The sequence below is a fragment of the Salvia hispanica genome, chromosome 5 (assembly GCF_023119035.1).
Source record: "Salvia hispanica cultivar TCC Black 2014 chromosome 5, UniMelb_Shisp_WGS_1.0, whole genome shotgun sequence".
In the NCBI taxonomy this organism is placed as follows: Eukaryota; Viridiplantae; Streptophyta; class Magnoliopsida; order Lamiales; family Lamiaceae; genus Salvia; species Salvia hispanica.
Genome location: NC_062969.1, coordinates 14348490 through 14375278, shown reverse-complemented (window position 1 = coordinate 14375278; position 26789 = coordinate 14348490). Strand labels below are relative to the sequence as shown.

The window sequence follows — 26789 nt, the reverse complement described above, 5'->3', positions numbered from 1 at the left end:
TTTAGAAACAAAGAACATGAACACCATAATTGATTAGAAAATGCTCCATTTCTTGCTATATCTAATAACTTGAACAGGCCCTAAGTGAGTATTCAACTCAATTAGTTGTATGCGCTTTAAGATAGAAAGTCAACTATCAGAGAGTCGATTTTACACTCCAATTTGACTTGTGATATGAGAATTGTGTAGTTTGTGGTACATTGATATGATGTACTCATACTTGTCTTCCTCGTCCAATCAAGGTTAAACTCAAGAAAATAATCAAAATACATAAAAGAGGAAACAAAGTTCACACCAAATTCCAAAAAACTTTAAAACTTCATAGTATATTATTAAGACAAAAATAGTCAAATAAAATAAAATAAAATAAAATTAGAAACCAAATTCAACTTGGGTATTGTTCGTATATATTTATAGGTAATTAATAAGGAAATATTGTGTTTATTTTTTTTATACTACGTAATAAATTATGACTGAGAATTGCTCGTCCACAGCGGCTCCGAGGAAGAGAAATGGTGATGTCGTTTTGTAGGAGTTTGCGCCGGAGGTGGATAGTTATAACACTTTCTTGGCAAAGGCAATTATAAGCGGAGGCATCAGCCACATTGCTTTTGTGTTTTCTTGGTCAGCCACACTATTCTTAAAGTGAAACAATGCAGAAATTTTGAAGAGTGTGTGATCATGTTGTCAGTCCACATACAAATTAATTTTTCCCTCCAAAGAAATGAGACCAACCTCCGGTGCCCTTAAAACGGCCGTCACTAATACGTAAGTTTATGCTAGCTTGTACAGAATTCGAGATCTTCTATTCTGAACTGTGTTATGCCTTCGGTTTATGCAAAATAGGTATGGAGAGCAGAGTTGAGCACGCGTTTGCAACTGCAGGGCATTGTCCAAGGAAAGCCATCAACCCCTGCCTCTGTAACATTGACACAAGTGCTCAAGAATGCTTCTAAATCTATTAAGGAATATTTATATGTAAAGACAATGAAATAGTAAGATGAAGATGGAATTACTATCTATACAACTAGAATTTACAAGAACAGGATCATTTATTGTTGTATAGGTGTTTAATACCTGATGTTAATTCTATCATGATAAGAGTCTTCCAAAAAGAATCCCAGTGCAGATAATAGCTCCAAACCATTTATTGGATACAAATCTGATGATAAGGAAAAATACAAGAGAGGGAAATAGTCATTACAAGCAGTTCACAGATCAGACCCAAAAAAAGATCTGACTAGTTTGAAATTTGCTGATAATACATGCATCATTTTCCATTATATTTTTTTTATTATAAGTCCTATAGTTTCAGAGATGTAGAAGATAATTGATAAGAACATGCTCATATGTTAACATAAATGCCACCTAAACAACAGAAAACAAGCATTGAGGTACCCACTTTCTGTTGCAATCAGCACGGCTTGAAAGGTCCACTATGAGTATCTGCCACGCTAATTGTGTCGATCCAGCAACTAAGAATACGTAATATGGCCATTCTGTACCAACCATCACAATCAAAGAGATTGAAGGAAGAGAGGTGTAAATATGGAGAGCCAATAGTAGCAGAGAAGCACAAATATGTGCTGGCAGAGATAAGAATAAAACTAGCATACCAAGATTTGCATTATGTCCACTAAGAGCAAGGCTACTGATACATGCTGCCCCAAACCCAGAAATCCATACTTTTGTTGAATCTCCAAACCTCAATGCCATTGATTTCACACCCACTCGCATATCGTCTTCCTTGTCCTGCATGTACAATTGTCATTTAATTCAATGGCACTAGAACCACATATTCTGTAACAACGGAAATACATAATATTTACAAGCACTTATTTGTTTCATATAGAGGTTTAACATTCAGCACCGAAATGTTCAAATGAAAAACGACAAAATAGTTGTTTATGGAAGAACTGATATTATGGAAATTATTAATGGCGAATGTGGAATGAAGGACACTAAGTATCGATTCTTATTTACGGTGACAATTTTTTATCATATACTTGAACTTAGGATGGAATCATGGAAATATGAGCAAGCCAAAGAAAAAATGAAAAAACCAGGCTAACTTTCCCCCAAAACTTTTTGTGGGAGCTAAATCTTACCCATAAGATATAACTCAAAAGGAAAGAACCAAATTCTTAAAAGCCTTGAAGATATTAGATTTCCTAAATTACGAAGACATACAAATCCAGTTCATGAAATTTATATCAGAACCATACTGCATGATCGAAAATAAGCCAATACCTGATGTGCATAAATTGTATCATAAACTAGGGTCCAAAATACACCAGAAGCATAAAGTGGGATCACTACAGACAGATCAAGGCTTCCTCTAACAGCAGCCCAACCAAGTAAAGCACCCCAGTTAAATGTCAATCCAAGATAAGCCTGAGGCTGCACCGACATAGATACACATCTAAAGATATATTAGATACTCGTATGGAAGAGCTTGTCAAAGTACAGAAGCAGACAAAAGTTCCTTGGTGTCTGTGTGCATGTGTGCAGTGTGCAGTGCCTTCACTCACCTTGCCCCTCTCAAGACAAAAGGACCGATGCAAGGATTAAAAAGGATCGAGATTGGAATTCATTACCCAATAAGTCAGTCTCTTCATCAGAGGGTATGAAAAGACGAGCAGCAGAGATGAAGCTCCAAGAACGCGGCTACATAATGTTTTATGAGTCAAGCAATAAACAAGCAACATACACACCTAATCACCATTCAACATATATTCCAAATTTGGAAATCATTCCTACTTCCTAAGAAGAATGACATCTAACAAGTGTAAGAGCTCCCTGATAACTTCAAAATATTTCTTGTTGAATCATACATGCAACAAATTGAACTAGTTGGATACATTTTCTCGAACGTAGTCCATTATATGTTAATACATCATAATCACTGCACTTTCTGCGATCCTGATTCCTAGAATTATTTAATAAAAATTAGCAATTCAGAGCTTCTGTTACATAGTATGCAAGTTGATTGAATCCTCTAGAAATGCTAGCTGTGGATGAGATTTCGTACTAGGTAAAACTTATATGCTTATGGTGTTGTTTTCATATATTCTGTATCTTCTAAGAGATCAGCACTGCACTGTATACATTAATGCTAAGCTCTTAAGCCAGCACGCCAATTCAAGGAAACAAACCGCAGCAATAAAAGACTAGAAAGAATGAGTACAAACCTATAATTGTTCAGTTGCAGAAGAATCTCCAACCCTAAAAGCAATTGAAACCAAGAAAACAAAGCCCCCGAAATGGTGATAGCACACCACTTGCTATGGGCCTTGACCTTGTCCTTGCTACCTACACCATATTAAACTATCAAAAGCAGAAGCAATACAATCAATAGAAGGAAGAAGGATGCACACTAAACATTAAGAAAAATCATATGCTGCAATGCAATAGCTAAAGATATAATGAAATAGCTAAATGTATTAAGATTTGTTCTCTCTTGGTGCCACCCTGAGACCCTGACCCACAGTATTAGACACTAAGCACACCCGGTGATTCTTTAAAAATCTTGAACACATACAACCAATAATGAACTCCCTCCATTCCTTAGTGTTGGAGCATTTCTTTTGGACACGGAGATTAAGGAATACATATTTAAAAAGTTAAGTCGAGTGAGATTGAGAATAAAGTAGACTAGAGTAAAGTAAGAGAGATAAGTGCGGTGTATTTTGCCAAAAAAAAAGGAAATGAAACTCTAATGAAACATCTCAAAAAGGAATATGATCCAACACTAATGAAACAGAGGGAGTACAATTTTAGACTGATATGTACCTTGGTGTCAATATCTCGATCTAATAGATCATTAATAGTGCACCCTGCCCCACGCAACAGCAACGCCCCTGTACCAAAAAGCATCATCATCTTAATATCTGGAAGGCTCTCTGGAGCTGCCGCCATCGTAATTGACCTTAAACCCAAAATATCACCTCAGTGAACTTCCGAATCATCACAATTATCTTCTTACATTCTTTGGGTGTGCATTCTCAGGGTGAATACAAAGTACTAAAACTAAGAAAAACAGTCATCTATGTTTAGTGCTTGAAGCAATTACCAAGGAACATGCTCGAACAAACATGATCCAACACCTAGCACAAAATGCTGTAAGTGGGATTCAAACTGGATTCAAACGCACTAGCACAAAATGCTGCATGAACTTTTAAGTCTGCCAACTAAACCACTTAGATCAAACCCAACATTATGCCTAAAACTGCTTCTTTACACATGCCAACCGAGTTGGCGTTTTCCCATTTTCAGAATTATACAAAGTTCCTAAAATGGGAACCTTAGTCTACTTCAACTTCTCTTTACACTGACATCATATGCAATCATAAATGTCATAGAAAGAGAATAAATATAGACAAAGAGATTAAACAAATCGCCCAAAACAGGGCAGTGTATCCAAAGGAATTGGGAACTAACAACAATAAAGAGAGAAACAAACTTACCACATACAGGGCCATGCCAGGAGCCAAGTCCCAATCGGCTTGTCCAGCCGCGCCAGCTGAGCATAGGGCCGCACCTTTTCCGGTAAATAAACATCAATCCACGACCGATCACATTCATTAACCCTGGAAATTCTCGGCTCTTCTCGTTTCTCATCGGATGGTGCAGTTGAAAAGCTTGAATACTGAAGTAGACGGTGATAGGCTCCAATTGACCGTAATGAATTGCAGTCATTGTTAAATTTATTTTCAGAGTGAAAAGTTCCGGAGACTTGGAAGCGAAACCACGATTGCCGGCATGAGTCGGCGGATGGTGGAGGCGAGTGGAAATAAGTTTGCGCGGCGGAGAGAGAAGAGCGACGGTGGCGGAGCTGGAGGCTCCGAGCAGTTGGTGAGAGGCGATAAAATGCCATCGCTGAGACAGCGCCGATTTCACCTCCCAGCTTCAGGCACCAATCATAAATTTATCTTCAAAGTTCCCTGTAACTTCCAATGTCAATTTTCAAGGAAGAAAGCGAAGAAGTCGGAGCAGAGAAGAGGCCAAAGTGGAGGGGGTGATCTTTTGTCGCCGGCATTGGAAGGAGGAGAGAGAGAAGGGCTAAGATGATGGGCTTTTTATTGGGCTTTAAAAGTGAGAACAGTATTGAGTATACCATAATTTTGAGTCTATAAATCGAATTGTTACCCAGAAATGAAATTCAGCGATTCGAGTCGCAGTCAATTCAGGACTGAGTTGCAATGGAGGAGCAGAGACGAAGCCAAAACATATACAAAATCTGTCGGAGCATAAAGCGCAGAGACAGCAGCCTGTACAACGCCCTGCGCTCCATCTACGAGGACTCCATCTTCGTTGGAGAAATCGCGCAGCTATGGCCGGAACTCCCGCTTCTCGCCAATCTCCGGTGCGGCCTCTGGTACTCCCCCAATTTCCACTCCAACTGTTACTTTAAATCCACCGACGGCCACACCAACAACCTCTCTTTCAGCACCGCCCGCCTCAACCTCCATGTCGCCCTCCTCGCTGGTACCATCTCTCTCTCCCATATCTGATGCTTTTACATTGAATTATGATTCCAAATGCGTTATTTGAAGTTAATTGAGTGCTGATAATACATAAACTCCTTCAGAACTATTGTTTTCTGGTTGACCAAGCGACTCTTTAGCAAAAATCATACATAACCATGAGTAGTTTGAAAATTGATGCAACACCTTAGGGTGGTGCTTGTTTAAAATATTAGTTTCAGTTTAAAATTTAGTAAACTACAACAGAATGTGTGGGGTTATCATGTTGGCAGTGATCTCCAAGCTCATTTGGCGATTGATTTCTAGTGGAAATTAGTAGACCAGTGACAGCAATTTTATGATTGCTGTTGATGTGTGTAGGTCCTCAATGTAAATGTAGAATTTTTTGAACCTTGCTTGGTTCCTTGTTGATGACAAGCAACATATCTGATTTCGTTGATCCAATGTCTGCTTGAATTAAAAGTGATTCTGTTTTCCAATACTCATTCATATTTATTGAGTGACTTGAGTGTAGTGAGAACATATTTTTTAGACAAAGCGGCTGATTTTACCAAGAATAAATTGTGTTTTAAGTGTCTTATTATGCTTTTTAAGTCAGTTGCTGTAGTTTACAAAGTATATTGACTTGTCTATGTGCTTTTTGGTGGGTAGCACAGAAGGGAGGATGTATCATTGTTGATTCAACACGGAAAGGGAAGAGGTTTCCTGATAGCATGTCAAAGACTATTCCAATTTGGACTTGTGTCTTAAATCGTGCAATTCTCAATTATAAGAAAAGACAGGATAGATGTGATTGTCTGCAGAATGTAAGTATAAATATTGTTTTTTTGGCCTGCATGTATTACTCTTGAAGTTTATCCTTGACCTAGTAATTTCAAAGTGTTCTCATTCAACTTGTTTGGCTTGAACTTTTTATACGGAAAAATCATACTTGGGATATTACATATTTTATTCTAGTATATAATTTCAAAGCCTTTGGTTAAGAATTTCAAAGACCTAGTAATTTCAAAGTGTTCTCATTCAAGTTATTAAGAATTTTACTGCAATGGAAGTAGGGCTCTCACCTTATTGTTCAAAAACGGAATATAACTCAAAAATAGGAAAGCTTGGGAGCTGAGATATACTGAAGGGTTGTAGTGAAAAATTTACTGTTTGAATGGTTAACCATCATAGAAGGGGATTAGGTTGCAAACTGTAACAATTTGTGTAAGTCGACACAATAGCATTTATGTTGTAAGAATTTAGTGTAATTGATATGTTGAAAGATCAATGGTTTTTAGTTATACCATAAGTGAAGATTTTGTTTTTTTCCCCTGTGTTAAGCTCATCATCAATAAAAAACATTTTGTGTTGTTACTTCATGGATTGGTTATAAAATAATATGGTGGCTTGGGTCCATGTTTTATGAAAGTTGAGTCTTTTTTGTTCTGTAAAATTGAAGGTTTCAGTTTTCTGGGTGCTCACTGCTGCTCCCCAACATTTAGGGGTATGGCTCATCCCTAGGAATGAGATATGGAATGAAATTATTAGTTACACAACATTTCCTTCTAAGACCACCATATTCTTTTCCATTTCCTTCCCCCAAATTAGCAAGCATCCCCCTAGTGTTTTTTTACAAGAAATGAAGGGAAGAAACCAATTGTGATGTGAAGTGCGTTCAAAAGAATCAAGAAATATTACATCTTATACTTCTTTAATTTAGAAATATATTTGTATCTTAGGAAGTAGGAACTAATAATCTGTCATAAGTGTAAACTAGCCTCTTGAATTCTTGCATTTACCGACTTGTATGCTTGTGTTTCCTCGTATTCAATTAACTAGGGTACAAATTATGAGTTTTATTGAATTTCTTTCTTGGCGAACTCTTGAATGACAATATTTTGCAGTTCTGCTATTAACTTTAATTTGCTTAAACTTCATTTCTTTTGAGTTTGCCCATGCATTAGATTCTACCTTCAGCCAGATCTAATCTTATATCAGCTAAGTCTTGGATGTAGCTTGTTTGCAAATATAAAGTGAAGGTTGCAACTTGCAAGTATTAGTGACTCATTGCACACTTATATGTTATTGAATTTTACAGCAATTGCCATCTCTCTTTGATATCCTGCATGCTGATGAGCCCCTGACGTCCCTTCTCATTCATTTGTTGGATAATAAGTTAATAACAATGTTCAATTTTGCCCAATTTTATCTTGCTGTCCTTTTGAATATTCTTGTTAGCTTGAATACGTGCTTCTAGTATTCACATGCATCAGTGTTGACCTCCATTTCTATGTTTTAATAGCAATCAGGCATCTTAAATGAGCCAGTGAATCCTGACCAAGGCATTTCTGACTGGGATTGTTCCTTGCATCTTCCCCTTTGGGTTTCTCAAACCGAGAAAGAAATGATTGAAAAGCGTTTGGAAGGTTGGGACATGGAATTAGAGGCTAGTGGAGCTGATATTGCTTCTATTGCATTAGCTCTGAGGAAACCCCTAAGGCCCTTATGGATTTCACAAAAAACTGTTATCTGGTTAAATGAAGTACCTGAATATGATTCTTGGGATTTTACACCTATCATACTTGTTTCAACATCATCTTTAAGTGGCTCTCAGAAGCGAACTACATCTGAATTTAGTTGGAATTATATTGCTGGAGCTGGAGATGATGAAGAGAGTTGGGCTAGAGGCTTATCGCCAGATCTTTTCTGGAAACATGTGAATGATATAATATGCTCAGGTCCTGACACATGTAATCAAAAGATTGCAAATATTGTTGAAAAAGACCGTGTGTGTCGTGCACACAGGGGAGAACGTGCACCGCAATTGTCTGTCAGAGCTTCTAAGTGCCCTGGGAGTGCAAATGAGTTTCTGATAGGAGAGTCATTACAGTTGGATAGCAGAACGGTTCCCGAGGGTGATAAATCAAGTTACCATCACCACATATCGTTTTTGGGCTCAACCAACATTGCAGTTTGCAAATCTCAACCTGGTATTACTCTTACAGCATCTTTGACTTGGCAAAATTGTTGATTTTTCTTTTCTGTTTCTAAAATATTTGTCTTTAAGTGAGTTAAAACAATTCAGTTTGCACCTTTTTGATCCAAACTTAGTAAATGAGTGCCAAACTATGAATGTAATAGATCATCCTAGAATGTACAGATCAAGTTGGAGTAAGCAGGATGAGAAAACCTAAATTTTTGTTGTGATTTTGTGGGGTTGTAAAAAACTGATTTTTTTAAGATGTGCATTGTGGATTTGTGAATATAGATCTCAAACCCATTTTAATGATGTCCTAATTTGCAGCCATGGAAGCCCCTCCTACCTGCTGCATATTGAACTGTGATAGGGAATCATTTTCTGTGTCTCTCCACAATCCTGGGATGTATTTGCACTTGCCAATTCTGGTTTGTATCATTATCAATGTGTTTTTATAGATTTTGATATCCTGCATTTCCTTATCTTTCTTTTGGCCACCACTACCAATATATGCTCCAGCTTGAGGGGGAGTGTTGTAGAGTATTAATGTATTTAGGTTTCCTTATATATATTTGTAACCTAGTTTTTCCTATATATATGTGTAGGTCTCTTGTATAATATACTGAATAATATCATATTCTCCTCCTATCTTGGCATTGACAGTTTTCCCTTTCTCTTCTTTTGACAGGACTCTAAACTTGACCGTTTTAGTTTGTTAAGGAATCTTCCGTCTGCTCTGAACTTTGCCCAGTCTCAGTTAAGACAGGGGAATACACTCCTCATCTGCTGTTGCAACGGTAAGCGCTCTCATGTTGCATTCAATGTAAAAGATGTAACGATGGTAATATATCATTATGACTTATGCTGTTATGCATCTCGTCATCCTATATTTGACTTGTTTATTTCTATCTAGTGTCAGTCTATCTCTGTTTGGCTTCTCTACACAGATACATTTGCAGTTCCTTCTTTCTCTCCATATTCCTTAATGACATTGTTTTTGCGTGATAATTTAATACTCCGTACATTGTGATTTGGACGGAATTTCATCGACTGCTAAAGCATTTGCTTACATCTTTTTTCATTTACATTTTTGCAGGAGAAGATATTAGTGTATGCGTTTGTCTGGCTGTTTTTACATCATTTTTTGATGAAGCAGGTAGGATTAGGATATTGCACTACTCTCAGCATGTTTTATAAGTTTCTGCTTTTAAGAATATGCCATGTTATTAGAATGTAGCATGTTTTATAAGTTTTTGCGCTTAAGATTATGCCCTCTTATTAGAATGTTCAGTGTGATACAATAGTGCCTAGATTAATGAAATCATATTTATTTACACTTTGAGCTCATATGTACAAATTGCTCGGAGTCCACATGATTTATGTGATTGGTTGAATATCAAATTGTGCAACGATTATTAAAAGTGAAAAAAGTTCACTAGGGAAATTGCGCAAGTTATAGGTTTTGAGTAATTTTGTTTGGAAGTGATTCAAAGATCTCTGACTGTGAAATGCTCCAACAGGAAACTTTGATGATGGGAGGTCGTTCGCTAAGAGAGAACTCACGAAGCTGGAGTTGCGGAGACGGTTAGTTTTTCTATGCAAGTACATTATAAATGCGCGGCCATCAAGGGGAAACTTGAAACAAGTGTTTGCGTGCCTCGGTGGAGAATATATCCCCTCTGTTTCATAAGACATTGTTCCATTATGCAACACAAGTATGTCGGTATCGGATATACTCTAAGATCCTCGCTAGCTGTTGAAGGTTAAGCTACACACCAGTAATAGACAGACCCAGTCCGTGTATGAGACGCAAGTCTGCCTAATTTCTGGCATGTGGTACATATCCGAGTGTAGTTTTAAGCTTTTGGGAGCTGATATATTGGGGCATGGTTCCCCTTGATAATACTTAGATTAGTTTGCAATGATAATTGTATTCTTCCTATAGACATGGATTTTAGATCAGTTGAGTGCTGAAAGATATGTAAGATTCTTGATTATTCAGAAATCAAAAGGAAAAAAAGGGACATGTTGAAGAGGAATCTTCAACTTTTTAGTAAAAAGATGTTTATGGGTCTGCCTTGGATGCTCTTTCTAATTGTTCTTGTGTATTTATGTGTTCAGGATGTATGATAAATTAATTATATCAATTTATAAAATCAGCTAACAGTTAAGTTTTTTAAATTCCCAGCTAACCTTTAATTATTAAAAGTGTAAGTTCGGCCATTCGATTGAGGTACCAATTGTCCGGCGAGGCACCAGCTAACATAGCCAGAATACCACTTATGGTAAATATCAAGTTGTTCACCAACAATCTATCAGGTGTATTACCAACAGAGTTTGGGAGGTACTAGAAGCTGCAAACATTTGAGGTATCTGAAAACCACTTTGACGGTTAAGTGCCCAAGATTTGTGTGCAAATAAGCTACTTAGAGGGGTGGTAACAAACTGAGGCAGGTTGCCATATTCTTTAGGTGATTGCAGCAGTGGCCTTCCTAGCAGTCTTTCTTTACACAATATATGTTTGCAGAAGTTACATAAAGCGAAAGCAGGTTTCAGGCTCAACTTGGAAGTTCACTCCATTCCAGAGGCTAAATTTCACAGAAGCAATCGTATTATCGAGGTTAAGAGACGAGAATAAAATTGGAAGTGGAGAGTATTCCGTGTACCCATAAGCTGCTCAGGAGAGTATGTGGCTGTTAAGAGGATCTGGGACAATGTTAAATTAGAGGAGAAATTTGAGAAAGAATTCCTAGCTGAAATTCTGATACTAGGCACTATTCAGCACTCCAACATAGTGAAACTACTTTACTGCATTTCAAGTAAGACCTTAAAGCTTCTTGTGTACGAGTACATGGAGAACCGTAGTCTTGATAGATGGCTTCATAGCACAAACAGATCGTACAACTCTCAGCTTCAGTCCACCATGTTGCAGTTGGAGCTGCTCAAAGTCTCACCTATCTGCACCATCACTGCTCAACACCAACTATCCATCGAGATGTAACATCAAGCAACATCCTGCTAGATTCTAAATTCAATGCAAAGATCGCCGATTTTGGCCTAGCAAGAAAGTTGATCAAACATTGAAAGCCTAATACCATGTCAGTAGCCAGCTCCTTAGGATATATGGCTCCAGGTAAGTATTAGTAGTATATTTCGTTCGCAGATGATTTTTTGAATCTCATTTGATTCCCTGGAAATTAACTTATTAACGATCAATTTCAGAGTATGCTCAAACAAGAAGAGTGAGTTAGAAGATTGAGAGCACTCCCAATGCACTCGACGTTAAATCCGGCGTTTTATCGCCGATTATCGCCGAAAATTCGCCGGCAATGGGGAGGAATCGGCGATAATCCGGCGATAAAAATAGTTTTTTTTTTTTTAATTTCCCCCCCTATAAATTTAAAATTTAATAATTAATTTAAAATAATTTCCCCCCTATTTTTTTTTTAATTTTCGTCGTTGTAATTTTTTACTCGTGTTTAATACAACGAACTTTATTACTATTATTTGTCTTGTCTTATAAATTAGCTAGCTTTATTATATACAAAAATAAAACAATTAAATTAGTAATGATGTAAAAATGAAATGTTGAGTTAGGGAGAAATAAGAGAGAAATAAGAGATAAATAAGGGAGAAACCATTGGAGCAGTTGGCTAAAAACTGGGGATAAATTTTGGTGCTGATGTGGCGCTGATGTGGCAGGAGTTAGGGAGAAATAAGGGAGTTTTTAGGGAGAGCATTGGGAGTGCTCTGATGTGTACAATTTTGGTGTGGTCCTTTTTGAATTGATAACTTGAAAAGAGGGTCATTATGGTAAGAGAGTTTCGGTGTGGCGTCATATTCAAGAAGGCAAATAAATAGTTGACATTATGGAAGAGGATCTAAAGGATCCCCTCTACTTGGAAGACATAAACACTATACTGAAGCTTGGATTGATTTGTACCAGGCTACCAGCGCATTCCCTTCGAGCAGACCAGCAATGAAAGATGTCCTGCAAACCTTACTTCGCTGTGGCCAAGGCTGCCAAGCAGTGAGAAGACAAATGGAAACGAATACGATGTTTCTCCTCTCCTCCAAAGTTCTAAGCCAGAAAGGTCTGATGAGAGTATCTTCACTTCTGTACGATGTAGAGCTTAACTAGTAAGCTTAGAGATCTTCAAATAAATTAGCTAGAGGTGTATTTTCACCCTTCCTTATTTTTATTTAGTTGTCATCATTTCCTACTACTTACATCTATAAAGATCAATAAACAGCTTCAGTACTACAAACATAAATTTCGAGTTGTGTTATCCATTTTCAAGCTAAAGATTTCACACAACCAAAGAATCTAATATGGAACCATAGACTTATATTGAATGAGGCCTACTAGTATTCAACAAGAAATCTAAAGCATAAGATACCATATAAAAAACATGAATTACGCATACTTCCACTCCAGCAGTGTTACTAGGAATACAAGCAGAAGTCTCATCCACCAAGTTCAGCACGAGTTGGAATGACAGGAAGTGGGAGTATATAATACTCAAATATATTATATATAATAAAATGTAGTTTTGATCAAATTCATATAATAAAATGTAGTTTTTGATCAAATTTAGTGAATAATAAAATCTTATCAAGCTTAATTAAGGATAAGTATAATTAAATTTTAGTGAAATAAAAATACAATTGTATAAATATATACCTAATATATTAAAACTTATATTTAATTAAATACATGTATGACAATATTCAAATTTAGTGTGATAAATTACTATCAAAGTTTATTAGATAACAAGCATAAATAATATATTTTATTTACAATTAATCATAATTAATTAATCAATTTAAAAAATAAAAATAAATTATAGAATGAATGAAAATTTATTTATTGATTATAAGAATAATTAAAGTTATTATTATGACACAACAATTGAAGTGGTGGAGTGGTAATGGAGTTGGACTTGCATACATGAGGTCTATGGTTTGAATCTCATTTAACTCAAATTTTAAAAAAATTGCCGAAAATCAAGAAAACCGGTTCAACCGGTTGGCGGTTCCCGGTTGAACCAGCCGGTTTTGAATCTGACCGGCCAGTCCAAACCGATTTTTAAAACACTGCATCGCATAATGTTGCACTCATTGATAAAATCGAAATTGCACTTAAAAGTTGACATCAAAATATGCACTCATTGATAAAATCGAAATTGCACTTAAAAGTTGACATCAAAATAAAGTACCTCCTCCGTTTTTTCATAATTGAGTCATTTCTATATATGGTAACCCTTTACTCTCTATTACTTTATTCTCTCTACCTTTTCTTCTCTCTTACTTTTTTATCTATTTATTTAACACACTCAATATTCATTTCTAAAACTTCATGCCGAAAAATTTCGCCTCAATTATGGCGAAACGAAGGGAGTATTTTCATAAGCCTATGCTATGCAGATTCAGTCAAGGTTGTGCAAAGAAGATTGATGGCAAAGAATAAAAAAAAAATGTGTGCCAAAGAATAAAAAAAGTCACTAGTAATATGCGTTATCCATTTGTCCCATATGAATAAAAATTCGTGAGAAACGATGAACAATAGTTTATACACATAGGTAGGGGTTATATTGATATCCATAAAAAATGATATGTATAGGTGAAAAAATGAGAATCAAATAGTGATCCACTCAGTGCCATCAATGAAGTTTAAAGAGATAAAAGGCTTGGCCTCTTCATCAGTTAGTTCTCTTGACCATGCCACTCTTCCTGCAAACTTTGCCCCTTCTCCTGTGCATTTGTATTGCCCATAAAACACAGTCCTGCAAATGAATACTACTACAATTAATCACTTCATTCACAAGATGATCAGAAGAATTGAGTGAGAGAGATACATTTCTCTAGAGGGGTCACCCCAGTTGTACCAGCCTTTAGGGATGATGATATTGTCCATGTAGGTGTAGGAGAAAACAACCCTTGAAAACGGGCCCCACGCCCTCCCGAGGTAGAGCGCCCCCGACCCTGTCACCTTGCACTTGACAAACGAAAATCCGCTCTCATCCAATATACTGCTTCTCCCCTGCGCCGTCACCGCCCCCACCCTCGATGCTATAGCATGCACATGACAATTCTGCAATTTTTAGACGAGTCAGGATCACCAATTTATTAGTTTTATAGCAGTAATAAAATATGAGCGTGAATGAGTCAGTAGTTGACAATTATTGACTACAGACTGAAAAGGAAACTATTGACAAGTAATGACGGACAGGCAGAGTACCTTACCTCAAACAGGGAGAGGCCACTGCCGAAGATGAAGTCGACCGACCCCTCGATGTAGCAATCCTTGTAGTAGTGTCTCCCGAGTTGATCGTACAGAGTGTCCTGGGCCCCCAAGAACTTGCACCCCACCAGCACTGCAGTGTCGGCTGATATCCGGAACGCCACCGCCTGCTTCCCCACCGCGCCCGGCTCTGGCACCGGCGCAGTGTTCTTGAATGTGATGTTCTTGGCAATGAAGAATGGGGAATTCACCGCGAACGTGGCTGAGCCGTACGTCCCCAGAGGCTGCGATTGAGCCGTATCGCCCCATTGCACTACCGTTGTATCTGCTCCCGCACCTTCGATCGTTACGTATGATTTAAATGGAGGTATTTCCACTTTCTCCCTGCCAGCTAAAATTTTCAGACTTCATAAAAAATGACAAAAAATCACAACACATCACATACATTCATTCATTCCCGTGAACCTCTACCTTTTGTTATTTAGCCCAATTAGATCACAACACTAGTTGGACTCATTCACGTGTTACATTTTGTAATTACACTAATTTCTTTTTCCTTCTTATTCAACGATCTTGTCAAACCAAAGTACACATATTGCATTGTCCAAAAAGAATTAAGTGCTAAGTTACAAATTAGTAATTACTCACTCAGTCCTCTAAATATTGTCTATGTTTGATTTGACACGAGTTTTAAAAAATATGAAGAAAAGAGAGTTTAAAAAATTAGTGGAATATGATTCCAATTGTATATATTAGTTTTATAATCGAATGTAAGTGTAAATTGAGTGAGGCCCACTAACCAAAAATGAAAAAAAAAACAAAGTGAACAATATTTTGTGGACGGACTGAAATGACAAAAATTGACAACATTCGGGGTAGAGCACTAACGTGTAAAGGCCTGCATGGACCTTGATGACGACTCTGACGAGATTGATGGTAGGGAGAGAGTGAATTGCGTCCTGAATGGAAGTGAAGTCTCCATATTTGGGGTTTTTGTGGACTGTGATGATGCGAGATGGTGAGACTTTGTTGGTGGCTGTCTTGAAGAGAGAATGCTTTAAGCTTCCCACAAAATCAACCCATTTCATGAACTGCTGCTCCGAGTTGGCCGTTCTCTCGGGCCTAATGCCTTTGGTGTGGCATCTTGTGCCCATCGAATTCAGCAGCACTACCACCAAAACTGTCACATAGAAAATCACAAGTCTGCCACAATGAGGCATTGTGTTAGAAATTGAGAGAGAAATAGTAGCTAGTGGAATGGGAGAGTGGTGGATTAGGAAATGGCATGTATGGTTAATTTATATGTTCAGTTTGGGAGGAGAGAAAATACTATAGGAATTAATTTTAATAATTGTATAAAGTGTTAGTTTTGGATTTGGTGGGGTGTATGAAATTGAGAGAGGTGTCACGGGCAGAATATATATGTATATGTTTGGTGGATTCACAGGCGGAAAAGTAGGTTCGCAGGGATGCGCTTTTAGAGAGTTAGAGAAGGCACCCGTGAGTCACTCATTTGTTTGTTTCTCAACATCAATATATTCCTCTCCCCCCAACCTAATCTTACATGATTGCTGCACTCACGCTTACGACTCTTTTCAACACATACATATATAATGACGATAATAAAGTCTACCAACATTTATTTAGACCTGGGCAAGGGCGGATCGTCCACTACAAACGATGAAGTGGGTCACGGCCCGTGGATTGGGCTCTATACTAACTGCGGAGCCATCCAGGCCTCGTGGTCAACTAATCGAGGTGAGCCGGTCAACTGCAAATTTAGAATTTAGATTCTTATTCTTTATATTTGAATTGTTTGGTCAACAAATCTTACATACTAGTACTATAACTTTTTAAATTTTAGTTATGCAATTTTTAAATTTTTTAGTTTGTTTTAATTTCATAAATATGAAGTGCAATTTGTCCCTTGTTTTATTTTATATTCCTAGTAGTATATACTCCCTCCGTCCCACAAAAGATGTCACACTTGTTGGATGGCACGAGATTTTAGGAGGTGTTGTTTTATGTGTTAAATGGAGAAAGAAAATATAATTTTTAGGAGGTTTTGTTTTGTTCATTATCACATATATAACTTCAAGTAAAAAACTAAAATAACAAATCAAACAATAATTTTAATATAATTTATAAATAAAGAGTGAAGTATATAAATGATAATAGACTTACATGATTGCTCTACTCTAGTCTCACTACTTCTTTGGGCACACATATAATAAAGTGTTAAAGGGATTGACAACCATTAACAACACTTGGTTACACAGTTACACTTGAGGCATAAACATGGATAGACTGCTGCAAACAGCGGGGCGAGTCACCAAGTGTGAATTGGGCTGCCAGCATTGACTGTGGAGCGATATAAGTCGCATGGAATCGGCCAATTTGGGTGCGCCATATGGCACCATCAGTGAAAATTTTAGAATTTTATTGTTTTCCCTTCCTAAATTTAACATTTATATTTAGTTTTGTAAATAGTAGCGGTACTTATTTTTGCAAAATAAAATAGTTCATTATTCAATAAATAAATGTCTCAATTAAAAATCAAAGTCCGGTGAAAAAGGTTTAATGAAATGTGTCACAGTAACACCACTACATCCCACTATGCTAGATAACAAAGACTACTTCAACTCTGAAGGACATCATTTTAATAGTGTGCTGCCTAAAAAGATGATCGAAAAACAGCCTCATAAGTTATTAGTTGGATTTGCGTTATTGGGCCGGAACGAATAGGTTGGGCAAGGAATTGTTTTGTTTTAATTTCCTTTTAACTTTTTCAAATAAATAGGATTACATAAATAAATTTTGGATTAGCTGCAGGACTCATATTTCATACTAATTCATAAATGTTCTATTAAAAATAAAAATTATTTCTATTTTAGTTGGTCATTAAAATCCTGCATTTTCTAATTTAGAATTTTTTTCTTATTAGTGAGAAAAAAATTCTAAATTAGTACTCATTCTAAATTGGTCACTAATATAATGAACTCATTTTCCACTAATAATATTCCAATCAATTCTTTCTGTTTCTCTTACTTTACAAATTTTATAATAAAAATTTGAATTTTAACAAACAGAGATAGTACTATATTTGTTTTGCTTTTGCATTAGTTCAAAAATTTTATATTCCCCAAACTTTTGAAAAATGGAGTATTTTAGAAGCTTCACCTTTATTTGCAAAAGAAAGTAGAACATAGAATTGTCTGTATAAACAGGGAATGCAGATTTCATGCCTTCTGTGGCATAATATACTGTAAGTGTGAAACAAACCAAAAAAGGGCTGAAGATATTCGCCAAATTCTATACTTTGGCTAGATACGTCAACGTGTTGTCTTAAACCTTATTTCCATCAAAATTTCTATATTTTGACGTGAAAAATACCGAAAAAATGATATATCGTATCGTATTGAAAAATATTGAAAAATTATCGAATTTTCGATATATCGTAATTTTTGATACGATACGATATCGTATCGTAAGTTTTCGATACGATAACGATATGAATTTCCTTATATCGCTATATATCGTTTTATATCGAAAATACGATATATATCGAAAATTTACGATATATCGATATTTTATTTTCGATATATATCGATATATATCGAAATATCGAATTTCGGTATCGAAATATCGATACAATAACGATATGAAATTTTTTTATATCGAAAGTTCGATATATCAAAATTCGATATATCGAAACTTTCGATACGATAACGATATGAAATTCTTTCATATCGATATTTTTGATACGATACACGATACAACGTTTTTATTGTATCGACCCACCCCTAATTTTGACAAATAAGAGCAATTCAAATCGAAGTCAACATCAGAGTAGTAGCCAATAAAAGAAATTGTATATTCAGATTATTTTCCCGTTATATAGTTATATCTAGAGACTAGATTAAATAAGTGTACTAACAAAAATAAAGATATGCATCAAATAATTAATTTCAAAATGGGCAGTGGTGACCGTTGATATTGGCGTATAGCAAAGCATTCGAGATTTGAGAAAGCGGAAACAGTGTTTGGGGCAGAGGATTTTTGTAGGGAATAGAATGAGACAAGCTCAAATATACCCCGCAACCGCAATAAATAAAAAGAAAAACCTCTCGGATTCATCAACCATTTGTCAATTGAATTCATAAAAATTTCAAGTCCGCATATCCCCAGACTCCACCTTGCTGACACACTCCACCCGACACGCACAGACGCTCAGCGATCACCTCTCTCTCTCACTCACTCGGAGCTCGAGAGGAGACCCTTTTTCCTTGTAAGAAGAGAGACGTTGGGAAAAAGAGTGGTACATTTACTCAGCAGCAAAAAGTTAAAATCAAGCATTGAGTTTTGAGAGTCAATTATTTAAAACCTTGTGGAGTTTTGAATCGTCTTTACCTTTCTCTACGCTTACATAGCAACTGGGTTTCAAATGGGGAGCGCGTTTCTCTTCGCAACTCTTCAGCTGCTTACGCTCTTTGGTAATGTGCTCACATTACACTCTCTACATTAACATCATCACTATCTAAATTGCTAATTCTGCTGTGATTCCATTTTGGGACACTTCTTGTAAATGTTTTCTTCAAGAACTCGTTTTTTATTGGTTAATTCAGGGCATGTCTTTCTTTATTTGGTTGGTATGTTGCTTCAATAATTAGTCAAAGATTAATACTTTCTGTGGAATCTTGATGTCAGCAACTATCATGTGCAAGGGTGTATTCTTATAAGTAGGCCATCCCATGATGTATTAAGTTTAGAGACTATATTAGTAATTGAAATATGGCAGATGCACATTTTGTGCTTCTCCAAAATTCATGTGTTATACCACAAAATTACTGGTAAATGTACTTTTCAAGTAGCAAGAATTGACCTTTATGGCATTTCTACATATGGTTATGTAATTCCCTTATATCTGAATGCTGCATTCATGAGTTGTTGATGATGGCTTTTAGTTCTTTGTAGGAGCATCTCCATGGTTCGTATGTCGGCTAGCTCATTCGGTAGCTAATGAAATAAGCATCACTACCAACTAATTCTAGTAAAACTTTTTTGTCTTGTTACCCGAGGCAGAGAGAATGTGTCTATATATCATGAAGTTCTTTTGTTTTTTCATGATATATAGATCTAGATTTTCAGAGGTAGGAAGGACTTATAGTGGCGCGTGTTGCCTGCTTATTTTTAGTTTTCATATGGGTTGGTTCATTGATTTTGCAGTTTTTTAACTTCTCGAAATAAGTGTTATCATTCCTATGTGGAGAGATTCGAGAATGTGTGGAAAATGAAATACATCCATGCTTGAGTGTTGTAAACCAATCTTGATACGACTTCACACGAGTTTTGTTCACTGGACACGTTGCAAATAGGTTTAGAAATTTTCCATGCTTCTTAGGTTCAGTTTTGCTTCTCAAAATGTGGCAGAATGACTGTAATATGGTTTGACAGACGAGGGATTCGTGTTATGCTTTGATGCTAATAATGCCTATTTTGATGATAGGCGTATGCAGAGGTGGTAAAATCGGAATATGCTATGGGAGAAATGCAGATGATCTACCCACCCCGGATAAAGCTGTGCAGCTGATCAAACTTCACAATATCAAATATGTAAGGATATACGACTCCAATATCCAAGTCCTCAAGACATTCGCAAATACAGGAATTGAGCTCATGATTGGGATTCCCAACGCCGACTTGCTAGCCTTCTCTCAGTTCCAATCCAATGCTGATACATGGTTGAAAAACAGCATTCTCCCATACTATCCGGCCACAAGAATCACTTACATAACTGTTGGTGCTGAAGTAACCGAAGCTCCCAGTAACATCTCTGCTATGGTAGTTCCTGCAATGCAAAATGTCCTAACTTCTCTCAAGAAAGCCGGGCTTCATAAGAAGATTAAAGTCTCGAGCACTCATTCCTTGGGTGTTTTGTCCCGCTCGTTCCCACCTTCTGCAGGGGCTTTCAGCAGTAAATTTGCTTTGTTTCTGAAACCGATGTTGGAATTTCTGGCTGAGAATCAGTCTCCCTTTATGGTTAATATATACCCTTACTATGCCTATAGAGACTCCTCGAGCAATGTGTCCCTCGACTATGCTCTTTTTGAGTCCTCGTCTGAAGTTATTGATCCAAACACCGGATTGTTATACACAAATATGTTTGATGCTCAGATTGATGCAATCAACTTTGCACTCATGGCTTTGAATTTCCGAACTATTCAGATTATGGTTACCGAGACAGGATGGCCTTCTAAAGGATCCCCTAAGGAGACTGCTGCCACTCCAGATAACGCGCAAACATACAACACGAATCTGATCCGTCATCTCATCAATGACACCGGAACTCCTGCGAAGCCAGGAGGGGAGATAGATACGTACATCTTCTCATTGTTCAATGAGAATAGGAAGCCTGGTTTGGAATCAGAGAGAAATTGGGGCCTGTTTTTTCCTGACCAGACAAGCGTGTACAATCTGGATTTCACTGGGAAAAGTACTGTGGATATCAATCCGGACACAAACGTGACAGCCAGTTCAAACGGGACGTGGTGCATTGCATCAGCCAATGCCTCGGAACCTGATCTTAGGAATGGTCTAGATTGGGCCTGTGGTTCTGGAAACGTTGACTGCTCGGCTATTCAGCCGAGTCAGCCTTGCTTCGAGCCTGATAACTTGGTATCTCATGCTTCTTATGCCTTCAACAGTTACTACCAGCAGAATGGGGCTACAGATATCGCTTGCAGTTTTGGCGGAGCAGGAGTCAGAATGAACCAGAACCCGAGTATGTATTGATTAACTGATTTGTAGTATACTATTTCTTCTCTTATTTTACTCTTGATGCCCTCTATTCAAACTCATGAGATGTGCCTTTTGCATTACTTTCGTTTGGGTTTTTGAGGATCAAGGATATACTCCTCGACAAATAACATGTCATTTTTATGATTTTCGCAGGTTATGACAACTGCCTCTACATGACACTAGGGTGCGCAAACATCCGTTCATTAGTAGTTCCAAAATATTAGCATTGGCATTACATATCTGTGACTGAACTTTTCTTGGATTTGCAGGGCCAACAAAACTGCGGCCGCAAATGCAACAGCGAACCCTTCAGCAAAAGCATCGTCGTCCTATGTGCAAGAAGCCTCAATGCTGCTCCTTGGCTACTCGTTGATGGCTTCATTCGTGTTGCTGTAAGATTCGTGCTAGTATCTTGGTTGGCGGAAAAAATTGTCTCAAGCATGGTTTCCCAAGGGCGTTCAATTATTTTGTTGTATCATAATTTTCAAGGAATTTCCTCTCCCTCTTGTAGTTGTAGATCATCTTGGATCATGTATGTGACAAGACACCCTTGTAGTTGTAGATCATCTTGGATGTTTTAGACACATGCTCACTTCTTTCTATCATTTTAAATAAAAGTTGATAATGTAAATCTAATTAGAATAAATTTGAAAAAAAGCATGTATTTGACTAAGTAAATCGTAGTGTAAATCGGGTGGTTGTTAAGGTTAATTAGAGAGAAAAGGGCGGAGGTGAGAAGCCGAGACGCGCGAGCATCCATTCACTAATTTTGAATTACTTTTCAAGCACTGCATTACAGTATAAAACATACAACAGCATCATCATCATATTTCGATCGAGCAGTGATTTGAAATACTAACGAGATAAACATTTGCAGAGCAATATGTCGTGGCAAACTTACGTGGATGAGCACTTGATGTGCGACATCGAAGGACAGGCAGGGCTGAAACTGGCCGCGGCCGCTATCCTCGGCCACGATGGCGCTGTCTGGGCTCAGAGCGCCACCTTCCCTCAGGTCAGGTTAATGTTAATTATTTGAATTTGTAATTGTATTATGATGTGTTTGATGTTTGCGTAATGCAGATGAAGCCAGATGAGATAAAAGGAATATTGAACGATTTCGAGGAACCCGGGACTCTGGCCCCCACTGGCTTGTTCTTTGGTGGGGCTAAGTATATGGTCATTCAAGGCGAGCCCGGCGCGGTCATTCGTGGAAAGAAGGTTTGTTTATATACAACGAGGCCGTCCAGATGCCATGATAACTCGTGGTTTATTCCATGTTGTATCTCACTATTATCTTGTTTAACAAACTGAACGCCATCAATAGGGATCTGGAGGCATAACTATCAAGAAGTCTGGGCAAGCATTGGTGTTCGGAGTGTACGAGGAGCCGGTGACTCCGGGGCAATGCAACATGGTTGTTGAGAGGCTGGCTGATTACCTAATCGACCAGGGCATGTAGACCTTTATAAATCTACTTAGCCCCCATTTTCATTTCTTGTTTCTTACTTAGTTTCTCATAAAGGCCTACATTTTTCATTTCCAATATCAACTCCTTCATTTCCAGGCCATCGACTTTTATTAATTTTTTCTTTTTTGTTTCTCATACAAGTTGGTATGTTGAGTTGTTGCCTAAATTTCAGGCAAATTTTAATATAATTATTTTCCATCTTTTTTTTTTTTTTTGAAATATTTGTTACCTATTCATACTCTATACAGTTAGTATAAGGTGCTGAAGAATATTCTGAATTTTCTAAAATCTAGATTGATTTAGTCCAAGTTATAATCCGGATTACGTCCAAAACTGATATACGTTTCCCAAAGATTATATAAATATAATTTCCTCTCACTTACAAAAATAGGTTCTATATACATAGGTTATACTGTTATACTAGTATTCAAAATTAGTAATTAATATTAGCAATTAAATAAATTTTATGTACTAATTAACTTGCCAATCTATTAATGATCGTGTTTGTCAATACGAAATCGAGTAACGCCAAGCTTTAAAATTGAATGGTAAGCTCGAACGAGATTATATCGGATATGTTTGAAAAGCCAACCAGAAGTTCAATTCAATTACTACCTTTATAACTTTATGAGATATCTCGATTATATTGGCAAAGGCGTCAATTTCTTCTCTTTCAAATTAAGCTACTCACTTCTCAGTTCTTGTAGTAAAACCCACAAGCATTTATAAGATGATCAGTCAAATAAATGTATAAGCACATGAGAAATCAAAATAACCACACGAGCCAAACATGAAAAAGAAATAATTAAACATAAGAATCATTGTATCTCCCCCCTGAACTCCACGAAGGATTTAAACCTGTTAAAATAAAATCAAAAAAAATATTCAAAAACATTGTTTGAACAAGAATAAAACTAAAAAAAACTCCAGAATTGGGTTCGGATTGGGTCTATTTCAATCTTCGATGAATACTAGTCCTCGCTGTTCTTTCTTCTTTAGGTGAAAAAAAGTATTTTTTTGGGGAGGAGAAAAAGGTTTAGGGGTTTTTTCGGGTATATACCGGGGACTTTGGGGCCCCAAATAAACTGTGGCCGGGGGGGGGCGGGGTTTGGGGGTGGGCGAAGCCCGGGGGCGCCAGCGTCTATGGCGTTTTTTTTTCAAGTTTTGTGGCGGGGCTCCCAAATTCGTTTTCATGCGAACCTGGTCGCCCTATTAACCCGGACTTGGGAAACAAATTTAAATTCTTCTATGAACTCCGATTGGGTTTTAAAATATCCAAAGCTCTTTGAAGAAAAGAGAATGGTATCTTATGTGCAAATCGGGCTTCAAAATCTCCCCAAAAAACGTCTCGAACTAAAGCTTTTAAAAATCCCCAATATTTTGTACATTTTTCTACACAATCTTCAAAAAAGATCAAAATACCAATAAAATGAGAATTAGTATAACCATGCTCAAAGACACAATATATGATCAAAACCAAGTAAAACTACCCCAAAACCATATAAAATCCAAGTAAATTTAAAGCCCATCGGTAATCTCGACCAGGGGTCGGTTTGGGCTAACCCCGCTTCATCTCCCCCCAATCGGACTTCCAACTTCTTGTTCATATCATGTTAGCATATTCCCTTTTAAGCCCCCGATGACTTTTGAACCGGGGGCCACCTTTCACGATTGCCCCAGGGTTGGGCACCCCCAAAAACCCGTTCCCATCCTTCCCCCCAAACTCCCACTTCCGCAAATGGACTCTCCTCACCAATTAAAATTCGTCTTTAAAAAAAAAGGGCACCTTGGAAAGCCCTCGGGAGGCCCCCCTATGATGTCGCGGGGGTTGGGAAAGAATTTGGGCCGGGCCCCGCCCCCCCACGGCGAAGAGGGTGGACAGGAGGACGTTGATTTGTTCCACCCCCTCCCCAATGGTATGTCGGATCCGGTGGTCGGCCCCGGGGATCATCGGGATGGCCCCCTTGTACCCTAGAAATTGGCCTCCCCACGCCGGGGGCTTTTCTTCCAAATGCTACTTGATGCCCCCCCAGATCCGGGAAGCCGGCCCGCTGGGCACCTCATCCCTGGGATCATCGCATGGGCCGAAATATATGTAAAAGCCTCAAACTACCACAAAAAGTTTTAAAATTCGGTTCTTAGAATATTTGATATTTCGTATGAATCATTAAAACGAAATTCTATGTTTGCACCTAAAAACTGCAACACGTAATAATACATTTTGCAATGATTTTTTGAAAAATCTTTTGCAACAAGACTGAGTAGAGCAAAACTTTTTTTTTTTTTTCTTTTTCTTATTATCATGTATTCATGTTTATATCGTGCTTTCGTATATGAATTGTTGTCGCATATGTGATGATCAATCTTTGCATATCAAAAGTTTCTATCAAAGTGCAAATAGACAAAATACAATTGGTCATATGGTGGCTATAGAATTTGCTTGTCCGTCTCTAGCCGTTTCGCGAAATATCTCATCCCCCACACAAATCCAAAAGGCATATTCCAGCATGTGCGAAATATGAATAGTTGTGGTTTGCCGTCGGCACCCGCCAATTTTATACTCGTCTCTAGTAGTATCAAACAATCCAATATTATAAACTCCATCGAAAATCATACTATTTCTTCTCCAACTAGAATTTTATTTTTCATGTATAATATTTACTACTACATCGTTATGGAATTTTATATATGGTTGCGTTAATAAATTGTGTACTTTATATTGTGTTTACCTGTACTTTACTACGTAGTAATTTTGTGTGTGTGTCAGAACTAAACTAATATGATTATCATTGGCCCAACTAAAATTTTATTGGATAATGACAAGTTGGAGTTTCTTTCGGATAAATACGTTTCCTTTAAATTTATAATTATTGGCCTAAAGTCCCAAATAATTAATCTAGGCAGGTGAAACAATATAAATTAAACAATCGCTATCATAACACATTAGACTTAACCAATGATCGCAAATATAGAGATCAAATTAATATTCCAAATTTCAACTTAAGTAAGCATTGATTCGCGTCACTAGAGTTACAAATTTATAATACTATAGAAATAAAATTTTATATAATAAAGGAAATTACATAGCTATCCATCGTCGGATTCCACTACGTCCACATCACTGCCATTTGAATAGAGAAAGAAATCAGGCAGCGGAGCGATCGGAGAAGTCGGAGGCTAGCCGGGAAGCGATGGCGGAGTGATACATGGTCTCATGGACCGAGGCCGCATCGCAAGTCATCTTCCGCAGCTGCCTGGCTTTCTCCTCCGTGAAAGAGCCGGGAGCGAACCGGGTTTTTGGTGGCTTCCGATCCGCCTCGGCTGGTTTGATATAGTCCGGTTCGGAGGAGAAACCGAAAAGCGGAGCCCACCAGTTGGGAGATTTGTTGGCGTCGGCGGGTTGCAGCTGCGCCTGCACCACCACAGGTCGGATCGGTAGCATGTTGGAAGTCATTTTTTGATGGAAAGGGGAAGAGAGAGAGTGATGTATGATTAATGGAATTATGGAAATGGGCATGAGGGTTAATTTTAGATGGTTGGACCCTCACGTGAGAACAAAAGTACTAACGCGTTGTTATCAATTTTATTTATTAAAATTATGTAAAAATAAAAAATAAATATTTTATAAAATTGTGTTAGGATTAATGATGAAAGTAGAAATAATATTCCACCAAGACCACCACTCCTCTAGTCCTCTATAGAGTGCCAAATCATTAGGGAACATCACCGAGCTCATGAATAAAATGAAATTTTGATAAATATTACTCCATATTTTGGTGCAAATTTAACTCCTTTTTCTATTGAAAGTGAACTCATTGTGTGGGAGAACAA

The 26789-nt window shown here is 37.4% G+C and overlaps 5 protein-coding genes and 1 pseudogene across 7 annotated transcripts; 3 read left to right on the top strand and 3 right to left on the bottom strand.

Annotated features, from left to right (window-relative positions):
- Positions 1–564: 564 nt before the first annotated feature.
- Positions 565–4880, bottom strand: LOC125188360 (annotated as a pseudogene).
- A 321-nt stretch (positions 4881–5201) lies between these two features.
- Positions 5202–10505, top strand: LOC125188359 (tRNA A64-2'-O-ribosylphosphate transferase). Of its 2 annotated transcripts, none has more exons than XM_048085154.1 (7): positions 5202–5487; positions 6138–6292; positions 7771–8458; positions 8773–8873; positions 9134–9242; positions 9542–9601; positions 9966–10505. In XM_048085154.1, the coding sequence occupies exons 1-7, from the start codon at positions 5202–5204 to the stop codon at positions 10133–10135; spliced, it is 1569 nt and encodes a 522-aa protein (XP_047941111.1). In that variant the 3' UTR covers positions 10136–10505. The 2 variants fall into 2 exon arrangements, with proteins under 2 accessions (XP_047941111.1, XP_047941112.1); XM_048085155.1 differs by having other exon boundaries at positions 5338–5487; positions 6143–6292.
- Positions 10506–13937: 3432 nt separating this feature from the next.
- On the bottom strand, positions 13938–16013 carry LOC125190684 (probable pectinesterase 53). 2 transcript variants are annotated; one of them, XM_048088039.1, is made up of 4 exons: positions 15578–16013; positions 14692–15073; positions 14334–14539; positions 13938–14231 (listed from the first exon to the last, which is right to left on the bottom strand). In XM_048088039.1, the coding sequence occupies exons 1-4, from the start codon at positions 15907–15909 to the stop codon at positions 14084–14086; spliced, it is 1068 nt and encodes a 355-aa protein (XP_047943996.1). In that variant the 5' UTR covers positions 15910–16013; the 3' UTR covers positions 13938–14083. The 2 variants fall into 2 exon arrangements, with proteins under 2 accessions (XP_047943996.1, XP_047943995.1); XM_048088038.1 differs by having other exon boundaries at positions 14304–14539; positions 15578–16007.
- A 2829-nt stretch (positions 16014–18842) lies between these two features.
- LOC125188829 (glucan endo-1,3-beta-glucosidase 13) lies at positions 18843–22071 on the top strand. The gene is made up of 4 exons (XM_048085889.1): positions 18843–19182; positions 20196–21470; positions 21641–21671; positions 21757–22071. Exons 1-4 carry the CDS (start codon positions 19134–19136, stop codon positions 21881–21883), a joined length of 1482 nt encoding a protein of 493 aa, XP_047941846.1. The 5' UTR covers positions 18843–19133; the 3' UTR covers positions 21884–22071.
- A 235-nt stretch (positions 22072–22306) lies between these two features.
- Positions 22307–23166, top strand: LOC125188830 (profilin-3-like). The gene is made up of 3 exons (XM_048085891.1): positions 22307–22502; positions 22571–22708; positions 22815–23166. Exons 1-3 carry the CDS (start codon positions 22371–22373, stop codon positions 22947–22949), a joined length of 405 nt encoding a protein of 134 aa, XP_047941848.1. The 5' UTR covers positions 22307–22370; the 3' UTR covers positions 22950–23166.
- A 2937-nt stretch (positions 23167–26103) lies between these two features.
- On the bottom strand, positions 26104–26412 carry LOC125189485. The gene has a single exon (XM_048086759.1). The coding sequence runs from the start codon at positions 26410–26412 to the stop codon at positions 26104–26106; it is 309 nt and encodes a 102-aa protein (XP_047942716.1).
- Between the last annotated feature and the right edge of the window lie 377 nt (positions 26413–26789).